Source organism: Sceloporus undulatus, chromosome 6 (genome assembly GCF_019175285.1).
Source record: "Sceloporus undulatus isolate JIND9_A2432 ecotype Alabama chromosome 6, SceUnd_v1.1, whole genome shotgun sequence".
Taxonomy (NCBI): domain Eukaryota; kingdom Metazoa; phylum Chordata; class Lepidosauria; order Squamata; family Phrynosomatidae; genus Sceloporus; species Sceloporus undulatus.
In genome coordinates this window covers 115,731,359-115,752,857 of record NC_056527.1, presented here as the reverse complement: position 1 = coordinate 115,752,857, position 21,499 = coordinate 115,731,359, and the positions used below count along the sequence as shown (strand labels likewise).

The 21,499-nt window shown below is 45.3% G+C and overlaps 1 protein-coding gene, 3 non-coding genes and 2 pseudogenes across 4 annotated transcripts in view; 5 read left to right on the top strand and 1 right to left on the bottom strand.

Annotated features, from left to right (window-relative positions):
- The window catches only part of LOC121933931 (histone H2B 1/2/3/4/6-like), a 1,175-nt gene extending 335 nt beyond the window's left edge, over positions 1–840 (top strand). Inside the window, exons 2-3 of the mRNA XM_042473910.1 lie at positions 174–241; positions 729–840. Coding sequence (XP_042329844.1) covers positions 174–241; positions 729–840 — 180 coding nt within the window. The remainder of the gene's footprint in view (positions 1–173; positions 242–728) is intronic.
- A 7,254-nt stretch (positions 841–8,094) lies between these two features.
- Positions 8,095–8,165, top strand: TRNAC-GCA. The gene has a single exon. It is a non-coding gene; the product is annotated as a tRNA-Cys (tRNA).
- A 201-nt stretch (positions 8,166–8,366) lies between these two features.
- Positions 8,367–8,437, top strand: TRNAF-GAA. The gene has a single exon. It is a non-coding gene; the product is annotated as a tRNA-Phe (tRNA).
- A 1,325-nt stretch (positions 8,438–9,762) lies between these two features.
- On the top strand, positions 9,763–9,846 carry TRNAS-GCU. The gene has a single exon. It is a non-coding gene; the product is annotated as a tRNA-Ser (tRNA).
- An 839-nt stretch (positions 9,847–10,685) lies between these two features.
- LOC121933930 lies at positions 10,686–16,612 on the bottom strand (annotated as a pseudogene).
- On the top strand, positions 16,611–17,516 carry LOC121933929 (annotated as a pseudogene).
- The last annotated feature ends 3,983 nt before the right edge of the window (positions 17,517–21,499 follow it).

Genomic DNA, 21,499 nt, shown 5'->3' with positions numbered 1-21,499 from the left:
CTCATTGTTTGCTTGCTCCCCCAGGCCGTGGCGATCTTGAAACCGCTCGGGAGATCAATTAGAGCGCGTTCTCCGCCTACCGTAGTACTTGCTGGTGGTGGGGCTGTGCCCTTTCCAATGCTATTCCCGTTCTTCTCTTTCCTACACCCATGGTATAAATACTTGATTCCTAGTTTTCAGACACGGAGAACTCAGCGCGTCAGGCGATCATGCCCACTATAGGTGTGGGCAACGGTGGAAGGTGAGGAGGCCCATGGGGCTCACGGAAATTTTGGGGCTGCAAGCCTCCCCCCCAAGGCACTTCCTTCTGCAATACATATTTTTTTAAAAAAAGGTGCTCCAAATCGCCCCAAACTTCCAATATGAAGTCAAGGCTTCACAGCCGGCATCCTAGATTTTTTGTGGGTTTTTTTCGGGCTATGAGGTCCATGTTCTGAAGAGTTTTATTCCATGTTACGGCCAACAGGCTGTGGCGTGGGAGCGCTGGAGAGGAGGGGAGTATACTACTGTTCGTTGAGGGAGGTGCTTTGTCGTGTAATCGGTGCTTGGTCTCGCGTTGAATGGCAAGGCCGACAACGGGTGTCCATTTACTTATGAACCCTGTTTGCTGGGAATGTTTGGTACCATACACAAAGTCTTGGGGTGAGCTGGAATGTCGCACGTTCCAGTCAGACAATGTTCTGTATGGTGAAATTTCACTCGTCTTTTTTCCCTCCTTTTGCTTCCAGTTACCCGCGGGGCAGAAGGAGAGCACAGTCCATTAGCAGCCCTTCTGGGGCTACCAACCGTCCTTTTACGCAGAGTGCTCACCACTCCAGCCACATCTTCCCTCATCTGTAATTTGTAAACAACAAGCGGGATCTTTCCTTTCTTTCTTCTCTGGGCATCGCTGGGCCCCACATTGACAGAGGACCTTGCTTTTCCGCGGAGGCGGGAGCTGAGTACTTTTAGAGGAAGGGACTCTCTGAAAAAACGCACCATTGTTGTCTGATTGTGCTGTGAAAGCTAGAGACGCGGGGGGACGGACGTGGGGCTTCAACCCATCCGTGATCAGGAATGGCTAGAGGACTCACGACCGGTTGCCCAGCCCCAAGAGGATGTACCTAATCCGGATGCCCTCTCTTCTCCTCCTCAGTGCTGGTTTGTTTTTGCCTTTGCGGCTCCCAAGAAGAAAGGAGGCCACCAAGGTCCTGTTGGATTCAAATGGGATGTGGGCTAATTTTGGGGTATCATCTTCTGCAACAGGTGGCCACATTGAAATTTATGGATTTGCTTCTAGTTATTCCTATTCATCACTTGGTGGGCTGGACAAACGGCTTCCACACGGTGGTGGTGCGTTCCAAACCCATTTTGGTAAGGCCTTGGATATTAGGCATCACCCTGGCGTCATATCATGGAGTAGAGTAGAGTATAGTGCACGGTGGAGCAGCTTCCATGGGTCCTGAGAGACGACGGCTCTTGAGTATTGTGGTATAAATGCCCTAGTCCTCATGGTTGGTTTCCTTCTAAACTAGGATGGGCAATGGTTTGCCCACCAGATGTTGGTGGACGGCAAATCCCCGCAACACCAGCCAGGTTAGCCATTGGGGGAATGCGGGACCACATCCCACAACATCCGGAGGGTCCTGTGAGTCTCGCTTGTAGCCAAGGAGGCAATGGCCCCGGCCTCTGAAGAACTTGCCAGAAACCGCATGGATAGGTTTGTCGTCAGGGTTGCCATAAGTCCAGAAACACGTGAAAGCACAACAGAGGTGTTATATCCCCACCCCCCCCTCGCACCCCTCCGGTCACACACTCACAGTTAGGTGCTCTAAGGTCACTTACACGGGCCATGGGTACCTCCTATGGAATCCTGGGATCTGTGGTCTGGGTGACTCACTAGAGCTCTCTGGTGCGCGGATTGTAAGTAGTCCTCCCCAAAATCCCGGACCTTAAAGGGAGTGTGGCAGTTAAAGGGAACGAGAGTCGTGTAACCGGTTGGCTGTGAAATGGGCCCCCAATTTCCTCCTTTATTTTAGTAACCCTATCTCAAATGCTGCGCCTAAAGAGAGAAAGGAACTACTCAGCTGCGGAACTGTACATACTCAAACGTGGTGCATACCTGCACCCCCAAATTCCCTCGGGAAGGCCCATTTTTGAGCAACACCAATGTGGCTCTGGCTGGTTTTGGTCCCTGGTGGCAGTTGCCTCCATGGCTAGACCGGCTTATTTGCAGTCGTTATCTGCCCAGGGACCGGGAATTGTGGATTAGTGTGATGAGCAAGTGCCTGTTGGCAAGGGCCAGAAGGCAGACAGTCGGACCATAGGTTTGGTTCCACCCGGCAGCTCTGGGAACCTGCAACCCTCTGATGTGGCTAGGGACTGCAAGTCCCAACGCCCTAGCCAGCATAGCCTGGGGGGAAGGCTGGGAGCGGAAATCAGACCACATTGGGAGGTTGTATGTCTCCACCTCTGGCTAGATTCAGCTGAAACCTCCCGTTGAACGGTGATACAAACTGATTTGGTTTCTGTGGATCACAGCGGCTCAGTTTCTATCTCAGGTGTCCTAGCTCTTAAACCAGGGCGAGTCACATTCGTTAGGAGGTGGTGCACGTGAGTTGTCAACCTTGTGTAGGAGGTGGGAAGCAGTGCGCCAGCCCCAGGCCTTCTTGATTTGCGGCACACCGCCGTGGCTGCACCGGTTCTTCACTCAGTTGTTGATCCCACTGGAACTTACACCTAGGCGGAGTGACAACGCAGAAAGGAAGGATCAGGAAGCAGACATCTCCGCGATCCTTGCAAAACCGTTCTCCCCCAAACCTTCCGTGGCGCTTTCTCCAAACAGGCGTGGAATGCGGGCAGTTGTAAGCCGCAGGCAGAGCTGAGTTGCCTCAGGTTGGGGTGGTCGGTGTTTTAGGAGAATGGTGTTGTTTTTATTCACGGTCTGAGTGTTATTGTTTACTTTATTAACGCGGATGTGTTACGGAGCTGCTCATTTCCTGTTCAGGCCTCTGGCACATTCTTGGTACAGTAAATTACGTTTCTGTTTTAACATGCAGGTAAACTGCATAGATTTTCACCGTTGTCGTGGGATGTGGGAGATGGCTCAACGTAACCTAGGGCTATGCAGGTCCCTTAGGACAGAGGCTACTGTCAGAAGAGAACAACAGCGAAACCGACGGTCCCCATTGGCCAGGGGTCAGCTAGGCCGGCATCTTGTCCCCCTTCCCTGTTCACGTTCTTTGAACGTTTATATGGAAGCAGGCTTGGACACAGCAGAGGTGGAGGGGCGGAGTGAAAATAGGAGGAAGGGACTATCAACAACCTAAGAGATGCCAGGTCACATACTGCTAGGCAGAAGCATTGCAGAACTAGAGCAACTCCTGAGGAGGGTCAGGACACAAAGTGCCAAAGGCCGGAGGACCGCTAACATAAGAAAACAAAACTAATGACCGGGAAGATGTTCAGGAATTCAATCCTAGCAATGAGAATAGCCATAGTAAAGAGTTTCTAACCCGGGATCAACATAGTCAGACAGTGACGCAGGTAGAAGACGACATAAGACCGGCGCGGGCAGCAATGAAGAACTAGGCAAGATCCTAAAGGCAACGCGAGAATCCTAGAGCCATTCTATTTCTCATTGCGAGTAAGATGCCGCGTGCCAGGACATTAAGAAACTGGATAAAAAGAGATAAATTCCTTCACAATGTGGTGCTGGAAAGAGGGTTGAGGATCCGGGGACGAGCCAAAAACATAAAGAGTCCTACAACACAGCAGGCCGAGACGCTCCTGGAAGCCAAGAGTGGGGGGATAAAACGGGACTGGCCACTTCATGAAACATCCCTGGGCTCATTGGAAAGGACGACTAATGCTAGCGAAGAGGAGGGACAGGAGAAAGAGAGAAGGCCACCAGGTATGAATGTGCAAGATATTAAGCTTCAAGAACTAGTAACTAGCAGACCAGGTGAGTCCTGGAGGATGTCTACCATGGAGTGGGCTGCGGGTCACGCTTGACTGGGGTAGTTTACAAATTGCGTCCTCCATGGCCACACGCTTGGATGACGAGTAGGGGCACCCCACTTCCTTTCCATTCATATGGGAATATGTCTTTGGTGGCCCATCAGGGAGATGTGCTCTCTCCAGGGCACCTAGACCTGCTGTGGAAACCACGTGGGGACATTTGCGCACCCAAGCAACGAGAGGCACTCACCTCTCCAGAGCGTTGGAAACGTGAACAGTCCGTGCCTTGCCTTTTTTAGACCTGTCACTGTCACTCTCGGTAGGTCCAAGCGGATGGCTGCCGGTGAGCAAGTAAAGACTCCCCCAAACTTTTCCTAGACGAGGCCATCCAGTCCCCAAACCAGACTCTCCCTGGAAGCCAGATGGTCAACTGAGGCTGTCCGTCTTTGGCCCATATCCTGAGGAAGTCAGGCTGCATAGCAAAGACAAGAATGCTAGGACAGGTAGAAGCGGAGTAGAAGAGAAGAAGGCTGCATGCCTAGAAGGAGAGGCCTCAGTGGCAAGACCTGAGCAGGAGCAATGGAGGAAAGGCCGCTCTTGGGGATGTCTCGTACTCGGGGTCTCCATGGGTCCGGGACGACTCAGGCAGGTGACAACAGTCTTTAGTATCTTATAATTTTAGTATTATCATGTTATTTCGCGCTAGTGGTACTGGTAACGACGAGCGCAGTGGGCATAGCAGTTGAGGTATAGGGCTATGACTCCAGAGGACTCGCGGGTCCGATTCTCCGCTCAGCCCTGAACCCATTGGGTGACTTGGGGCAAGTCCACTCTCTCAGGCTCAGCCCCAGAGCATGGCAAACTCCCTCTGAACTAAGCTTGTCCAGACAATCCCATGATAGTTTTGGTTTTGTGGGTCCGCCATAAGTCGGAACAACTTGAAGGCACACAAGACATATACAGTCAGGGTAAGATTTGACGTACAAGCTCATATCCGCGATAGTCTCTTACCTGCCCGCCCTTAAAGCAGGCATGCTCGGTTGCTCTGCATTAAAAACTGCAATCCTCCATCAGAAGCGGTCTCTTGGTTAAGCTAAGGAGTCTGGTTGCACACGCAAGACCAACTTCCCCCTCTCCATACGGTATATACTCACTAGAGTTCGACCCATGGTACTTGGAGGATAGGTTTTAGGGCCAAGTAGGGTTTTGTTGTAAAATTCGGTATCAGTCAACCTGAGGAATGTGACCGGATCTACAGGATGAAACAAAAGGAAAACAATGCCAAAGATTTACACGATTCCAAAAGGCAAAAGGGGTTGGACTCTCGTAAAGGCGAAGAATGGAAGGAACAGGCAGACGGGCTCAATGCTGTCCAGGACAGCTTACGCTCTTGCTTTTCACCAATGGCAGGTTCCTTTTTTGCATAAGAGTAAAAGTATAGTACTTCATATTGACCCTGGATAGGGTCAACTCGGATTTTGGGGTGATTTTTTGACGAGATTCTAGACGTATCATGAGTTATATATAATTAGTTTGCTTTCAGGACCTCATAGCATCCGGAGTCATCCACCGCGACCGCCTGCGCCATGCAGGAACCTCAGTCAAAGCGTCCCCCCCTGGGCGGGCCATCCCGCCTCTGCTTAAAGGCCTCCAAGATTCCACCACAAGCTCCTTTGGGAGTGGGGTCCCTGTCACACAGCCCGCTCTTAGGAAGGTTCCTCCTAATGTTGAGCTGGAATCTCTTTCCTGCGCTTGCATCCATTGCCCATTGGGTCCTGGTCTCTGGAGCAGCAGAAACAGCTTGCTCCATCCCACATATGACACCCTGTCAAATACTTAAACGGCGATCATATCACCTCTTACCTTCTCTTCTCCCAGCTAAACATCCCCAAATCCATTCCTCATATGGGCTTCATGCTTTCCAGACCCTTCACCATTTTAGTCATCCTCCTTTGGACATGGCTCCAGTTTCTCACATCCTTTAAAATTGGTCCCCAGAACTGGACACAGTATTCCAGGTGGGTCCTGACCAAGCAGAATAGAGTGGGCACTATTACATTCCTCTCTAGAGACTATACTTCTATAATGCAGCCTAAACGCATGGCCTTGTAGCTGCGCCATCGCACTGCTATGTCAGGTTTTGTGGTCTTTTTACTTGCCCTGATCTAGACACATACGTATTACGGATCATGAATTATATCTGCATTGCATTGCAGATATAAGCTGATCCCCCAAAGGGCTCCGAGGGAATTACTAAAAGGAATCCACTTTGGATGATCCTATGTTCCATTCCTGCGATGTATATCTGAACTGCATCACACTTTCATGCTTCCATACCTGTGGAATCCTGGGATTTGAACTGGCAAAGACTAAGGATGCTGTAGTCCACTACAGTATTATTATAATTATTACTTATGTTTGTTGTTGTTAATTTTATATCCAGTGCCACAAATCCGCATGGCACGTTACAGGCTCATCAAACAGCAGATAACCTGCCAATGGCATACGATCTGAAAGTCATAAACAATAAGCTGTGCAAAATTAAGCAAGCTGTGCAGTTAAAACACCAAACTTTAGAGGACTAATACCCTATCATTGAATATAAATTATATAAAGTACTAAACAGATCCAGATTCTGAGCAGGATTCAGATTGAGGGATCTAAGTCAGCCAGCTTTGGTGAATAGTTTAATTTCCTTCTCTCCCTCCAACAATAATCATAGGATCTGTATGGGAGAAAGCAATAGCAGTTAAAGTGACACACAACACACACACACACACGGGGCTAAAATGCATTGTGGCTACATTAGCATTGCAATATAATCCAGTTTGACACCACCTTTAATTGCCAAGGCTAGTGCTAGGAATCCTGGGAACTGTAGTTTGTTGTGACACTCAATGCTGCCTGACAGAGAATGCTAAAGGTTCTCACCAAGTAGGTTCCCTAGCACTGAGGCAGGGCGTTAAAGCGGTGTCAAACGGATTAACTTTTGCAGTGTGTTTTGAACCATGGTCATATTAAAAGAGGGAGAGATGATGATGATGATGATGATGATGATGACATGTTGATGTAAATTGATGTTTAGAGAAAATGAAGAAAGCAGAGGCTGCTCACGTGGTCGGTTCCATGGTGTAATGGTTAGCACTCTGGATTTGAATCCAGCGATCCGAGTTCAAATCTCGGGTGGAACCGTCACTTTTTTGTGCGATTAGCTTTTGCGAATCTGTTTGGGTTCTCCCCCTTTTCTTCCCCAAACGCCAGGCAAAGCAGCTGTCCAAGCTGAGCTTTCCAGTGGAGAGAGTCCCTGGAATAAGTTCAGCCTGACTCTTTCTCTCCCCCTCTTCTCCCATGACTGATCACAAAACAAAACTCAGTTAATAACTCCCTTATATATTAGATAACTAATTTTATATTTCATTTTAATGCATCTATATATCTATAATATATTAGATTATTATATGATTATATACCCATACCACCCTAAATATATTTTTTTATATATTATAATAAATGAACTTCATAATAGAATATATATATATCACACACAACACACACCCCCTCTCTCTCTCTCTCTTCTATATATATATATATATATATATGAAAACCTTCAAATGAATTTATTTATATATAATTGTTTTAAGTTTAGGATTTTTTAAAAAAAATAATGTTATTACTGATCAATAAAAAAAACAGAATTGTCTTTATTTAATTCAATTAATAAAATAATATGATAATATAAGAAATATATAAAAGGCATAACAATTACCCGGAATGTTTTGGTCTTTTTGCCTTGGATTGTTGGAGCTTTATGTTTTTTGATATAATATAATTTTAATATCTATGTTTGTTATGTGGGGCGTGGACTCGGGTTTTTTGATGTTTGTTGCAATTTTATATTATTTTTTTTATTATTGTTTTTTTATATTGATGTCTTTATTGTTACTTTTTAAAAAATATATGTTTTTATTGAGGACCGCCTTGGGTTCCCTTTTAAGAAAAAAGGCGGCATAACATAAAAATGAAACGAATAAAGATTGGGGGGAAATTTTTGGCAAAAGGCTGGAAAAGCAAGTCAGAGGACGTTTAGGAAGCAGGACTTCCCAATGGCTGAGCTAAAGAGGCCTAAGGGGAAGCTCCCTTCCACAAAGAGCAGGAGCATTGGTGGTTCAGTGGTAGAATTCTCGCCTGCAACGAGGGAGGCCCGGGTTCGATTCCCGGCCAATGCAACAAGACACTTTTGATTTCGTTTTTTAAATCTCAGTTTTTACTTTCTTGTGTCTTTTGTATCTTTGACAATAACAGACTTGCCAAAAACGAAGCCCTGCATCCCTTTGGAGAGAAATACGAAACAACTGCTGGAGAAACCACAACAAGCAATTGAGCTTCTTTCTCTTACACACAGCATCAAAAAGCTTGGCCCACCGGCGGCCGAAATAGCTCAGTTGGGAGAGCGTTAGACTGAAGATCTAAAGGTCCTGTTCGATCCCGGGTTTCGGCAGAAGCTGCTACTTTTTTATCTCCCCCCCCCCTTATTTTCGAGTCTCTTTTGGAACTACATACAATTAGCGGATACTCCCCCCCCCCATTGCATGGCTCGCCTTGCAATGTGTTGCTCAGAAGTGACAGTGTGCCAAAGAAAGCACATGAGACAATGGTGCCTCCAAGTCATTTACAGGCGACCCTTCAAGGGGTTTTCCTTGCTATTTCCTTGAAGAGGGTTTGCCATTGCCCTCTTGAGCTGAGAGAGTGTGACTTTTGCCCAGACAGGATTGTGTTGGCCCATGTCCCAAAATACAGTATCCCTCCAAATCCACAAAGCAGGGACCCTTAATGGAAGAACCAAAGTGTGGTCAAAGGTTGCAACATGTATTTTGTGCACTTTGGTTGGTCTCACAAAAGGCTCACGGTTTGTGGACTTGGGTATTATTGTAACAACAACAACAACAAAAGGGTATGGCAACAAAAGTAATTGTTCATTAGGCCGTCTCTTTCGAGTCATGGAATTATTTATCTATTATTTTGCGTATTATACCCCGCTGTCAGGCAGAAAGGCTTCCAGAGAGGCTTATTGTTGTTGTTTATTATTATTATTAATTATATTGATTTGTTACCCTCCTTCCCCCCAAAAAATTACGATTCAAAGCAGCTTACATCTAAAAGAACACAATACAATATGAAAGTTACAAAAATGGCAACTAAAAAGAAATTAAACTACTACTGTATTAACAGATCAATTGTTTTAAAAATAGAGATACAATTTAAAAAGATTAACAGAAGCACTTAAAAACCTATATAAGTGTATGATTTATTCCTCCATCTGCCCCCCAAAAATATTGACCTTAGCTCCATAAATGGCACAAAAGGAAAGAGGCAGATGTCTATATGTTGTGTTGTGGTGTAGACACACACGCGCCACAACACACACACACACCACATATATATAATATATATTTGTGATTATATATATACACGCACGTATATATTCATCACATGTGGTATGCACACATATTTATACAGGTGTGATACACACACATACACAACGAATATTTTATGTCAAAATTACACACGACATATTTGTAAATATAAGTATGATATATATACTACATATATACACATATGTGTGTGTGTATAAACACATACACAATGTTATATTTGTATCACATCTCTCTCTCACAGACGCATACCTATAATTTCTGCTTCTGACTTATTATTATTATTATTTTATTATTATTTTTTTATTAATCTCTATGAAGAGCAGGAGAGACATTCCTGGGACATAGAAGAAAAACGCCCAGGAAAGCGAGGGGAACGGGCCGGAGCCCCTGACGAGTGGCCGAGTGGTTAAGGCGATGGACTGCTAATCCATTGTGCTCTGCACGCGGGGGTTCGAATCTCCATCCTCGTCGGTCCAAATCAATAATCCTTTATAAAACGTCATCACAATAGAGAAGAGCAGGGAGGGGGACGCCAAACAGGCAGCAAGAAACAAACGTCGGCTGCGTTAATCGGAAGCGTTAGGAGCATATTTTGTTTAAAAACCGTATCTTTAACCGATGCTGTTGCTGTTTGGGAATGTGCAAAACAAAGGAGAGTATTTGCCCATAGCGAAACATACTTGCCATGAGAGAATTCATAGAAAAATATTGCCATAGAGGATTAGAGGCTGGGTGCTAAAGCATTCAACACCACAAAAGGAGCCCATAATAATTCTCTATGGGCAAGTATGCTTTCCCTATGGAAGTACCTTCACTTGTTTAGTAGGTCCCGTATTTTTACGCCAAGGGTTACTGTTACAGTCCAGAACTGCCAAAATAAGCTGCTTCGGGCCTTTCTTTGGAGGTATGCTATTTCAATGAGCCCGGAGGCCGCGCCAAAGCCACTCTCCATTCCTAAGCACTGGAGGGGCAGCTTGTTGGCAGCTTCTGGATTCTTAGAATTTAGGCATCATCTAAACAGCATATGTACCTCCAAAGACCCCAAGCAGCTTTATTTTGCAGTCTGTAAAGGCCATCGGCTTAGTCAGATCTTGTTTGGACTACAAACCCCAGCATGCCCAGTGCAGAGCCAAGGGCGAGGAATGCTGGGGTTGTAGTCCAACAATAACCTAAAAGTTCTTGGAGGAATCGGTTTTGAAACTAGATGCCAATGATTTCCATCTTTTATATCGAGCATTTGGGTTGGCTCTTAAAAGAGCCGTTTGTGTGTAAAGGACGAGCCTCCTCCTCCTCCGTCTTGGGCTTAAGCGCTCACTTCTTTTTAGGGCGACATTGGGACTTGGAAGCCTTGGGCTTGGCCTTCGCTTTGGGCTTCACTGCTTTGGCGGGGCTTTGCGTAGTCTTCTTGTGGGCTTAGTCACTTTGGACTTCTTGGGGCTCTTGGCCGCCGCCGCGTTCTTGGCCGAAGCGGGCTTCTTGGCCACCTTTTTGGCAGGCTTCTTGGCTGTGATGGGCTTCCTGAACTTCTTGGCGGCGGGCTTCTTCACTTTGGAACGGGTGGCGGGCTTCTCTTGGCGGGCTTTTCTCTTCCTTCAGCCTTGCTCTTGTTGAGCTTTGAAGGAGCCCGAGGCGCCGGTGCCCTTGGTCTGCACCAGCGGTCCCTTTGGTCACCAGCTCTTCAGGCCCAGCTTGATGCGGCTGTTGTTCTTCTCCACGTTCGTAACCGGCGGCCCTAGGGACGTCTTGAGGGCGGCTAAGGAGACTCCGCCGCGCTCCCTTGGAAGCCGAGACTGCTTGAGTCAAAAGCTCCGTGACGCTGGGGCCGGAGGCTTGCGAGCCTTTGCAGCGGCTGCCGTTTCGCGGGAGCCTTCGAAGCAGGAGCGGCTGAAATCAGCAGCGGCGGCGGCGGGCGCTACTTCATGCCCATAGTCTTCTTGTTGATGCTCTCTCTTCGCTAGCGATCTGCGAACTGACGCGAGGGGAGCGCTGGCGCCGCTATTTATATGGGAGGAGCTGCGCGCTGATTGGTCATTTCCTGCAGGCTGCTTTGACAGCCCCAGAGCCTCTCCTGCGCTCCTGCTGGCACTTTTTGTGTTTCTTAAGCGACACAAAAATAGCCAATTAATTAAAATTCTTTCCACGGATCTTTTGAAACCTGGAGGGATCCAGGAGGAGGATCTGGGCCATCAGGGGACCGTTTCCACGCCCCGAAAAAGCCAAAGGAGCCCGTGAAAGCAGAAAGAACGCAGCCTCTGCCTCTTCTTTTCGCTGAAAATTGCAAACTTTGCTTTTGTGGAAAATAGCAAAATTGTTTTGAAAGAAATGGCCAGGGAAAGCCTTGGAAGAGGGCCCGGGAATGTTGGCTTCTGGGTGGTGAAGGGTTGGGAGGGTTTGCGCCTGATAATTTGTGGCAATCGCTGGTTGAATGGAGTCAAGTAGCACAGTGATAAGGAGGGCTTTTTTCTTCTGGGGGAAAATCGATAAGGAGACTGTCAGGTGATGAAGGCTGGAGATCTGACAAGGAAGCACAAATGGGACAGAAGAGGGGTCTACCAGAACAGGTTTTGAAATTGAGGTTGTAATTAGTCCCCTGGAGAGACTTGGTTTCAGAAAATGCTGACCATCACCAAAAAGAGACACTTGGCTGCTGTAGTTTTCCTCCTCTCCAAAGCAGTTTCCAGTGCATGCAGCAGACTGTGCTTTTCTGGACAATGATCTACAAAAACAAAAGATAGGAATTTATTTGCTTACTTGACATACCTTTTTTAAGAAAAACCTTCCCAGATGCTGGAGCCTTTTGGGTGGTTAACAAAAATAAGATGAAGGCTGTAGCTGTGCAAATACAGTAGAAACAAACCAAAAGGAAAGGTGGGGATTAAACACCAAACAATAAAAATTCAGTATCAGCAACAACAAAGATAAAATCCCATTTTTTCTTTTAAAAAACGAAAGGTGATAAAGTGGGAGAAATGAGAGATCTTACCTGGAAAAAATGAAAAGACTCCAATGTAGGTACTAGATGAGTCTTTCTAGGAAGGTCTTCGTAGAGAGATGCCGGCACTAAAAAAAATCCTCCTTCTCCAGTAGCCCTTTGGCTGACATGTTCAGCAATATTGCCCCCAGATCCATGTAAGGCATTCTCTGAAGATGCAGCCACAGATGCAAGCGAAACGTCAGGAACAACTCTCTCTGGAACATGGCCACATAGCCGGAAAAACCCACAAAAAACTATGGGTGCCGGCCATGAAAGCCTTCGACTTCACAATGTAAGGCCTGTAGGGCATACACCAGAGAAGTCACCTCTCTGGATAACCGACTTCAAGTCCAAACTGACCACCACCGATATACTTTGGCCAAGGAAACAAGGTTTACCATGCAAAAGGACTTGCAGCACATACCCTTGAGGACTAACTGGAAGAAAGATGTGGGCACGAGCTTTCGTAGTCTCAAGTCCTTTATTGTTAGGTCCAAAACACACTACAGACATAATCCAGTTTGAGACGACGCTTTAACTGCCCTGGCTCGTGCTAGGGAATCCTGGAATTGTAATTTAATGTGGCACCAGAGCTCTGTCGAGAAGGTTAAATGTCTCACCTCTGAAGATGCCAGCCCACAGATGCAGCAAAACATCAGGAATAAATGCTTCCAGAACGCAGCCCGGAGGCCGAAAACCCACAGAAAACTATGGTTACACATTGATTTGTGAGGCGGTGAAAACTCTTGGCGCGCATGGGCTGACCATTGTTATGTCACAGCTGTTTATGAACATATGTGGATCCTAAAAATTAGTCTATCTGAATTTCTGCTCATCGATGAAAACATATGCTCCATCTGTGCCAATCTGGCAGGGATAAGCCCCATTGATCCTTTGTCATCCCATTATTTTTTCAGCTGCTTTTAAAATGTCCACTTCTGTCCCTCCTCCTAGTTTCCCTTTTTGTCCTCAGCGTATTGCTATTGCCATTTATACTTTTTGGAGTATTTTCAGCCATGGATGTTTGAATCCATGGGTAAAAAAATCGTGATAAAGAGGGCCAACTGTACTTCTCAGGAGGGTAAGACCCAACCAATGGAATCAAATCACAGGAAGAGAGATTGGAGTAAATATTGGTAGACCTGGGCAACTCAAGGGTGGAATGACTCACTTTGAGAGTGGAGGACTCCTTGGAGTCCCATCCAATCAGTATGAATAAATATTTGGGCACAAATAGCAAAGATCCTAAAGCATCCTCATGAAAATAACAACTATGTAATCGTCTTTTCCCTCCTGCACAAAAATGCACTCCATGAAAGCGCAGGACAAATCTCTCTGTTCCAAACGTGTAGGATGGTTCAAAGAAAGTGATTTTGAATACCTCCTTTGATCCATCTACTATATGTTTGAACAAAGAGTTTTGTCTGTGGTTAATGGGAAGGCAGCTTTGTGGAGAGGAGGGAAGAGATGACTGCATTGTTGTCTGTTTTGCATGATGACGCTGTGCAGTTGTGTTACAGGGTCTTGTTTCTGAGGGCATCATCTGTGGCAGCACACACCCACAAACTCACCAACACACACATCTCTGGTGTTATCAATTGTTCCTTGCATACTTTAATTTATATTCCTTATTTTAATTTAATTAAAATTTTCCTTAGCATAAACTTATCCTATGAAACACATCTTGGGCTTAAGGTCTCATACATGACTTTACCTTCAGGTAAAGTCCCTCGCTGTGCCATCTGGACTACCAGACCCAGAAACATGCAGGCCTAGGACTAACATCTTCAATTTCTTTCTCCTGTTTGCCTGATAAGAGAGCCAATGGCTTTGAAGCTTGCACACAGGAATTCTGCGCTTTTGGTTATTCCAATGAGTATCTTGTTTGGATGTTTTGGATTTCCTTCATGGCGTTCCCCCCTCGTTCCCAATGCACGTCTAGTGGATCCCTTTATTGGCCAGCCAAAATGCACAAGTATTGGTGTGTATGTGTGTGGATACATACATACCTATGGTGTTCGTGGTGTGGTGTGTGTGATTTGTGCATTTTGTTGGCCAAACAAACTCCACCAGTGATACCTTTATTGGCCAACTAAAATGCACAAGTGCACAATACACACACACACCACACACACACACACAAAATAACTTGTGCATTTTGGTTGGCCAATACAGGTTCCTGATGGATATTATATATGTGTGGTGTGTATTATAGTATATTTATATATATTTCTATGTATATATACATAAATACCACTATTACTTGTATTTTTTGGCGTATAAGACTACTTTTTAACCCCAGGAAAATCTTCTCAAAAGTTGGGGGTGGTTTATTCGCCAGGTGTCATCTAAAGGGCATGTGCTGAACACTTCTGAGCTGGACTGGAGATCTGCGGTTGCGGTTGCTGCTGCATTGGTGGGGGAAGTCAAAAACGGCTGCTGCTGCCTCCCACCATAGCTTGATTGTATGAAAGCAGCTACCGATCTGATAGTCTTGGAGAAGGGCGGGTGGGCAGGCAGGGGACAGCTGACCACTCAAGGCAGCTTTGTCTCTACAACAAATTTTCTGCTAAGTATGCATGTCATTTGAATTAAATTCCCATACGCAATCAAAATTCAGCTGGTTTTTAAAAATTTTTACCTTGTGTGCTTTGGAAAGGGGTAGCTTATACGGTGATGAGAGTACATCTCAACTCTATATTTAAACTGGAAAGTTGGGTGGCGTCTTCTATGCCCCGGTCGCCTTATACGCCGGAAATACGAGTATGGTTTTTGGTGGACCAATGAGGATCTACGTGCCTATATAATAATCTAATACTAATAGATGTGTGGTGTGTGCTATATATTATATATATATAGTATCTATTAGTATATTATATTCACACAACAACCACACATAACTTGTGCATTTCTGTTGGCCACTAAAGGTGTCACTGATGGATTTTTGTTTGCGTTTGTTCATTGGCCCACCACAGCTACCCCTGCATATTCCAATGCAGTTACATTCCTTGTTCCTTTGCTTTAGCAGTAAGCCCTGCAATGTTCAGTGAATCTATCTCCCAAGTCAAGGGGGAGAGGTATTCCTTTGTGCAGATTCAGCCTTCTGACCCGTGAGCCCTGGGCATGCAATTGGAAGCAGGCCAGCCAATTAGGCAAAGACAAATGACTCATTTGTGTCATTAGCAATCACCAAAAATGGCCCTGGGAAGGGCTCGCTCAGCGACTCCTCGTTGTATAGTGGTAAGTATCCCCGCCTGTCACCGCGGGAGCCGGGGTTCGATTCCCGACGGGAGAAATGCCAGACCTTTTTAACATAATGCTAGGCTTGAGTCCATATTAATTTGGGGCATCAGAGAACCTGAAGTTTTTCCAGTGTTATAATTTTAAAAGGTATCTTAAAGAGGGAGAAAACACGCTGAATGTTAGGAATGCCTAGCAGAAACATCTTCCACAATTGCAACCCTTTTTAGCACCTTTGCCTGATGGAGAAACCTCTGGAGCTTCGGAGCTTGCATCATGTATTTTGTGCATTTTGTTGCGGAAGAAGGGATCCAATTTTATTTATTTCTGTTTTAATGCTTCACCTTTCTATTATTGTTGTTGTTGTTATTGTATCCCGCACTCAGGGCGGTTCACACATTATAAAAAAGTCACATTAAAAGCATACCAACAAATAGTACATTGAATGGAATTAAATTATCAGTATTAATATTTGTTAATGTCTTTAATTGTACTGTAAGCCACGTTGAGTCCCGTTTTTGGGGGAAATGGAATACAAATAAGATAGCAATCTTAAAAAGCCACACTGCCCAGGAATGATCCGGCCTTGACCAACACTTTATTGGATTTTAAAGCTGAATCAGATTTATTATCCACGACAAATAGAGTTAAACAGCAGAAGGAACTGGTCTATTTCCGCAACAGTCCGCCTTTTATAAACATCCTCGTGTTTCCTATCAAAACAATTAAATGCACTGCGATCAAAATGCTGCAGTTGTGTGCAAAACCCTCTTCTATACTGATGTTATTCCATCACGTTCGGAGAGAATGCAGGATTAAAGTTACACTTTGGACACTGGCGACCATCCTGACTTCAGATAAAAAATGGACGCTGACACCAGTGGGTTCAAACCCAACCTCCCAGGATAACTGGACCTTTCTTTATCCAAGGCCTAGACCACTTTTCCGGCCCTTTGCTGCCTCCTTTCTTTTTAGAAGTCTTTAAACTGTTTCAATACTTCCATGTGATCAGATCCACAACCATGGACGGTTTACTTCCTCCCACTCAGAGCTCTACGCCTCCGGCGGATCGAGACTGTGACATCGATTGCCGCTTTGATGGACGAGAGAAAAGCGGAAAACAGGGCTTGACAATCGGCAACAGCGGCGGGACATTAAAACCTTTTCTTTCCTGAATAGAACCCCGCCCACAGTGAGGAGACGGGGGGCTGAAGGGACGGCCGGTTTGTACATCGCGGCCAATCACTGAGCGCGCGCGGGAGCTTCAAGTCTAGCCATTGGCTGTGTTATTGACCAACTCAGCAGCGGAAAAAGTGTATAAATACCAGGCCCGTAGTGCCCGCAGTCACTGCTTTTGACGCTTTTCAGGAAGCGCTAAGGCAGTTTCTGTAGCCAGAGCAGCAAGGGCTCGTACTAACCGCGACGGCTCGCAAGGCCTACCGGCGGGAAAAGCGCCCGCAAGCAGCTCGGCACCAAAGCCGCCGGAGAAGAGCGCTCCAGCCACCGGCGGAGTGAGAGCCCCACCGCTACCGCCCGGGACCGTGGCCTTGAGGAGATTCGGCGCTACCAGAGTCGACGGAGCTGTTGATCCGGAAGCTGCCCTTCCAGGCCTGGTGCGGGAGATCGCGCAGGACTTCAAGACGGACCTGCGCTTCCAGAGCTCTGCGGTGATGGCGCTGCAGGAGGCGAGCGAGCTTACTGGTGGGGCTCTTCGAGGACCCAACCTCTGCGCCATCCCGCCAAGAGGGTGGACCATCATGCCCAAGGACATCCAGCTGGCCAGGCGCATCCGCGGGAGAGGGCTTAAGGCGGCTTCCTCGAATGGACTCCTTCCTCAAAACTCACAAAAAGGTCTCTTTAAGAGCCACCACCGGCTCAGGAAAAGCGCTGGAAAAGGGCTCCGCAGATTGCAACAATGCAGTTTATAAGGGACCTTTGCACGTTTCTGACTTCAAATGTGTTGTGTATATATACATATCTTCAAGTCATTAACGTGGAGCCATTCTATCCTGGGGCTTTCTAAGCAAAAGATTTAGCCAGAGTTTCACACTCCCTTCCCTGAGGCTGAGTGACTTGCTTAAGGGCACACAATGGAGTTCCATGGCCAGAGCCATAGGTTCCCAAAACACATTGCAGGACGTCCTCCTCTGGATGCCCTTTCTGCCCTGGCTCAGTGCTAGGGAATCCTGGGAACTAGTTCCTTGTGCCACATCTCCCTGACAGAGATAGCTAAATGTGTCTCCAAACTCCCAATGCATTGAGCCAGGGCAGTTAAAGCAGTCTTAACCTGGATCATTTCTGCAGTGTGTTTGGAGCCATAGTCCAACACTGAAGCCACTATGCCACACTGCCTGGACTGGAGAAGAGAAGGTTAAGAGGTGATATGAGAGCCCTGTTTAAATACTTGAAGGGATGTCACATTGAGGAGGGAGGGAGCTTGTTTTCTGCTGCTCCAGAGACTAGGACCCAAGGGAGCAATGGGTGCAAGATATAGGAAAGTAAATTCCACTGAAACATTAGGAGGAACTTCCTGAGAGTAAGGGCTGTTCAACAATAAAACACACTCCTTCCTTGGAGTGTAGTGGAGTCTCCTTCCTTGGAGGTCTTTAAGCAGAGGCTGGATGGCCATCTCTCAATGGGGATCCTTTGACTGAGAGTTCCTGCATGGCAGAAGAATGGGGCTGGACTGGATCAGGGCCCTTCTTGGGGTCTCTTCCAACTCTGATTCTTTTATTTCACCTGAGGCTTGTCTCGTGTAAAAGCGTTACTTGTGTTTACTAAGGGGTGGGATTTTTATGTGCCTTGTGTGGAGTAGCGGTTTGAGCATTGGACTAGCAATAGCAAGTACTCTTGTCCCTCCACATTTGCTAAGGTTAGGGGCACAAGACCCCCGGGAATATGGAAGAAAGGCAAATGACAAAAGCACTGTTTTACCTGAGAGGACACCTCTCTAGGAATCTCTAGGTCCTCCAAGGCAACTCTGCGGTCAATGTCCGACAGCTAAGTACTCTGAGATGGATATGCCCTCTGGATTTAAAATAGGGCTGAAGGGCAATGAATAAATAGAGAGGTAAATAAAAACATCATTGAAGAGCAATCTCTTCCCACAGGACTATCCAGATGGTCTTTGAGAAACTGTCAATTTCAAACAATGAATTTTAAATGTCCATAGTTTTAAACATATGTCTTGTTTGTTCTTCTAAATTGATGTATGCTTTGACTGCAGTTGGGCTTTAACTGAAACATATTTAATTAATAATAATAATTTTATTTATATTTTCCCGCCTTGGATCAAGGCAGGATCACAACCCAGTAAAATACACAAAACACATAACAAGTTACAATAAAAAGTTAACTATTTTAATGTGTCTCTGTATATTCTAATTTTCTTATTCTACTTCCATTACTATTTCTATCTGTTCTGCTCTATTTTTATGCCATATTGAATTTATATCCCTTACATCCTTTCCTTATATATATAGGTTTATTTTCCTTTTTAAGTTCCCTTCCTTATCCTTAGATTATCTTAAACTTTCTTACATTTTTGAATTCCTTTCCATCTCTTTCTTTCTTACTGTATTATAATTATTATTATTATTATTATTATTATTATTATTATTATTATTTCTGAAGGCTTGATTTATGAGGGCTTGAAAACACTGACCCTCAGTGACAAAATTATTAAAGTACATACTTTTCAGGCTCCGATCAACATATTATATTACTAAATTTACCCTTGAATAGTCTAGTATTGGTCAAATATAAAAAACTAGCCATACTGTATTAGCCTGGAAAATCATTCTGCAAAAGGATCTTCAACACCTTTGAGACTAAATGAAAGAGAGTTTTCATAGACCTGAGCCTATTTCCTCAGATGCATTTGGTTTTGACTCTTTGGTTCAAAACACTGCAGAAATAATCACTTTAAAGGCCCTGGTTCAAAGCTAAGGAATTCTGGGAAATGTAGTTTTGTGAGACATTGTACCTTCTCTGTCAGAGAGCTCTGGGGCCACAATAAACTACAAATCCCAGGGTTCCCTAGCATTAAGCCAGGGCAGTTAAAGTGGTCTCAAACTGGATTAATTCTGCAGTCTGTTTTGGACCTTAGTCTAAGAGACCCGTTGAAAACTGCGCCCTTTTCAAGGACTGCCTTGTGCCACTTGAGAATTGTGCCAAAACCCACAACAAAACAAACAAAATTGCCTGGGATTTGTTTCTCAACCAAAAAGGGCATTTCTGTGCAGAAAACAAGTATCAAAACTGCATTTTTCATGCAGAACTGTTACTCTATTCATAAAATGCTATTTTTTGTAGATGAAATTTTTCTTCTGCAGTCGTTGTGTTTTTGCCGTTTTCTGTACATAGAATTTAACTGGTTCCAAACTGCTCCAGAAATCCTTGTTTGGGAATAAGACTTTAAATCCCTGATTCATAGAAAGTTTTCCTAGATTCAGGGGATGGAAAGAAGTACAGCTCTTTGAAGCGGAAAGTAAGTGGCTCTTAAAAGAGCCTTTTGTATCATTTGGGAGTGTTTTTAAAGTCCTCTTCCACTTTACTTGGAGCTGTGGACTTAGGCCTTGGGACCCTTCAGCTCCTCTGCTTGGTTTATGAAGGGCTTGAAAATTAATAATACGGTAGTAATAATAATAAGAAGAAGGATGTTTATTTCTATCCTGCCTCTTCAACAAGATGCAACAAGAAAACACTGACCCTGAGCTACAAAATTATTAAAGCACAGTTTGGCCTCCAGTCCTTTCCAGAATTCCCTCTGAATAAGCACCAGCGAACATACCTTTCACACTACACTGTTGTACTATATTTGCCCTGGAATATATATTCAAGCATTGCTTAATGGATGCTAAATCCTTTTGGCTTTTTCTTTTTCAGGGTAAACTGAAGGGTGCTATTAATGGCAAGCTTTTAATTTTTGCCTTGAGCCTCAGGACCAGAGAAAAAGTGGGAACAAATAGACCACAAGTTGAACATGAGTCAAGAGTGCAATGCGGCAGCTAACAAGGCGATTCTAGGCTGCATCAATAGAAGTATAGTGTCTAGATCAAGGGAAGTAATAGTGCCACTCTATTCTGCTTTGGTCAGGCCCCACCTGGAATCATCCTGTGTCCAGTTCTGGGCACCACAATTTAAAAAGGACATTGAGAAACTGGAGCCATGTGTCCAAAGGAGGGCGACAAAAATGGTGAAAGGTCTAGAAACCATGAAGCCCTATGAGGAACAACTTAGGGAGCTGGAGATGTTTAGCCTGGAGAAGAGACAGTTAAGAGGTGATATGATAGCCCTGTTTAAATATTTGAAGGGATGTCACATTGAGGAGGGAGTAAGCTTGTTTTCTGCTGTTCCAGAGACTAGGACCCAGAACAATGGATTCAAGCTGCAGGAAAAGATTCCAGCTCAACATTAGGAGGAACTTCCTGAGAGTAAGGGCTGTTTGACAGTGGAAGATGCTGCCTTAGAATATTATTATTATTACTAGTAGTGGTAGTAGTATCCTGCTCTTTTCTCAGGTACAGTCTAGTGGAGCCTCCTTCTTTGGAGGTCTTTAAACAGAGGCTGGATAGCCATCTGCCTGGGATGCTTTGACTGTGAGTTGCTGCATGGCAGAATGGGGTTGGACTGGATCAAGTCCCTTGGGGCCTCTTCCAACTCTAGGATTCTACAGTGCTCTGAATTTATTGGTGGCATGTGATTACTAGTGGACCACTTCCAGTATACTTGGACATTGAGAACATTATTTACTCCATATTACCAGAAGCCGTTTTAGGAGCATTAACACAAAGTGACGCCAGCCTTTCCTATGGGCGAAGTGGGTGGCTCTGAAAAGAGCCTTTGGGTCTGTTTGGGAAGCAGATCCCTTTCACTTGGAGCTGGTGTACTTGGTGACGGCCTTGGTGCC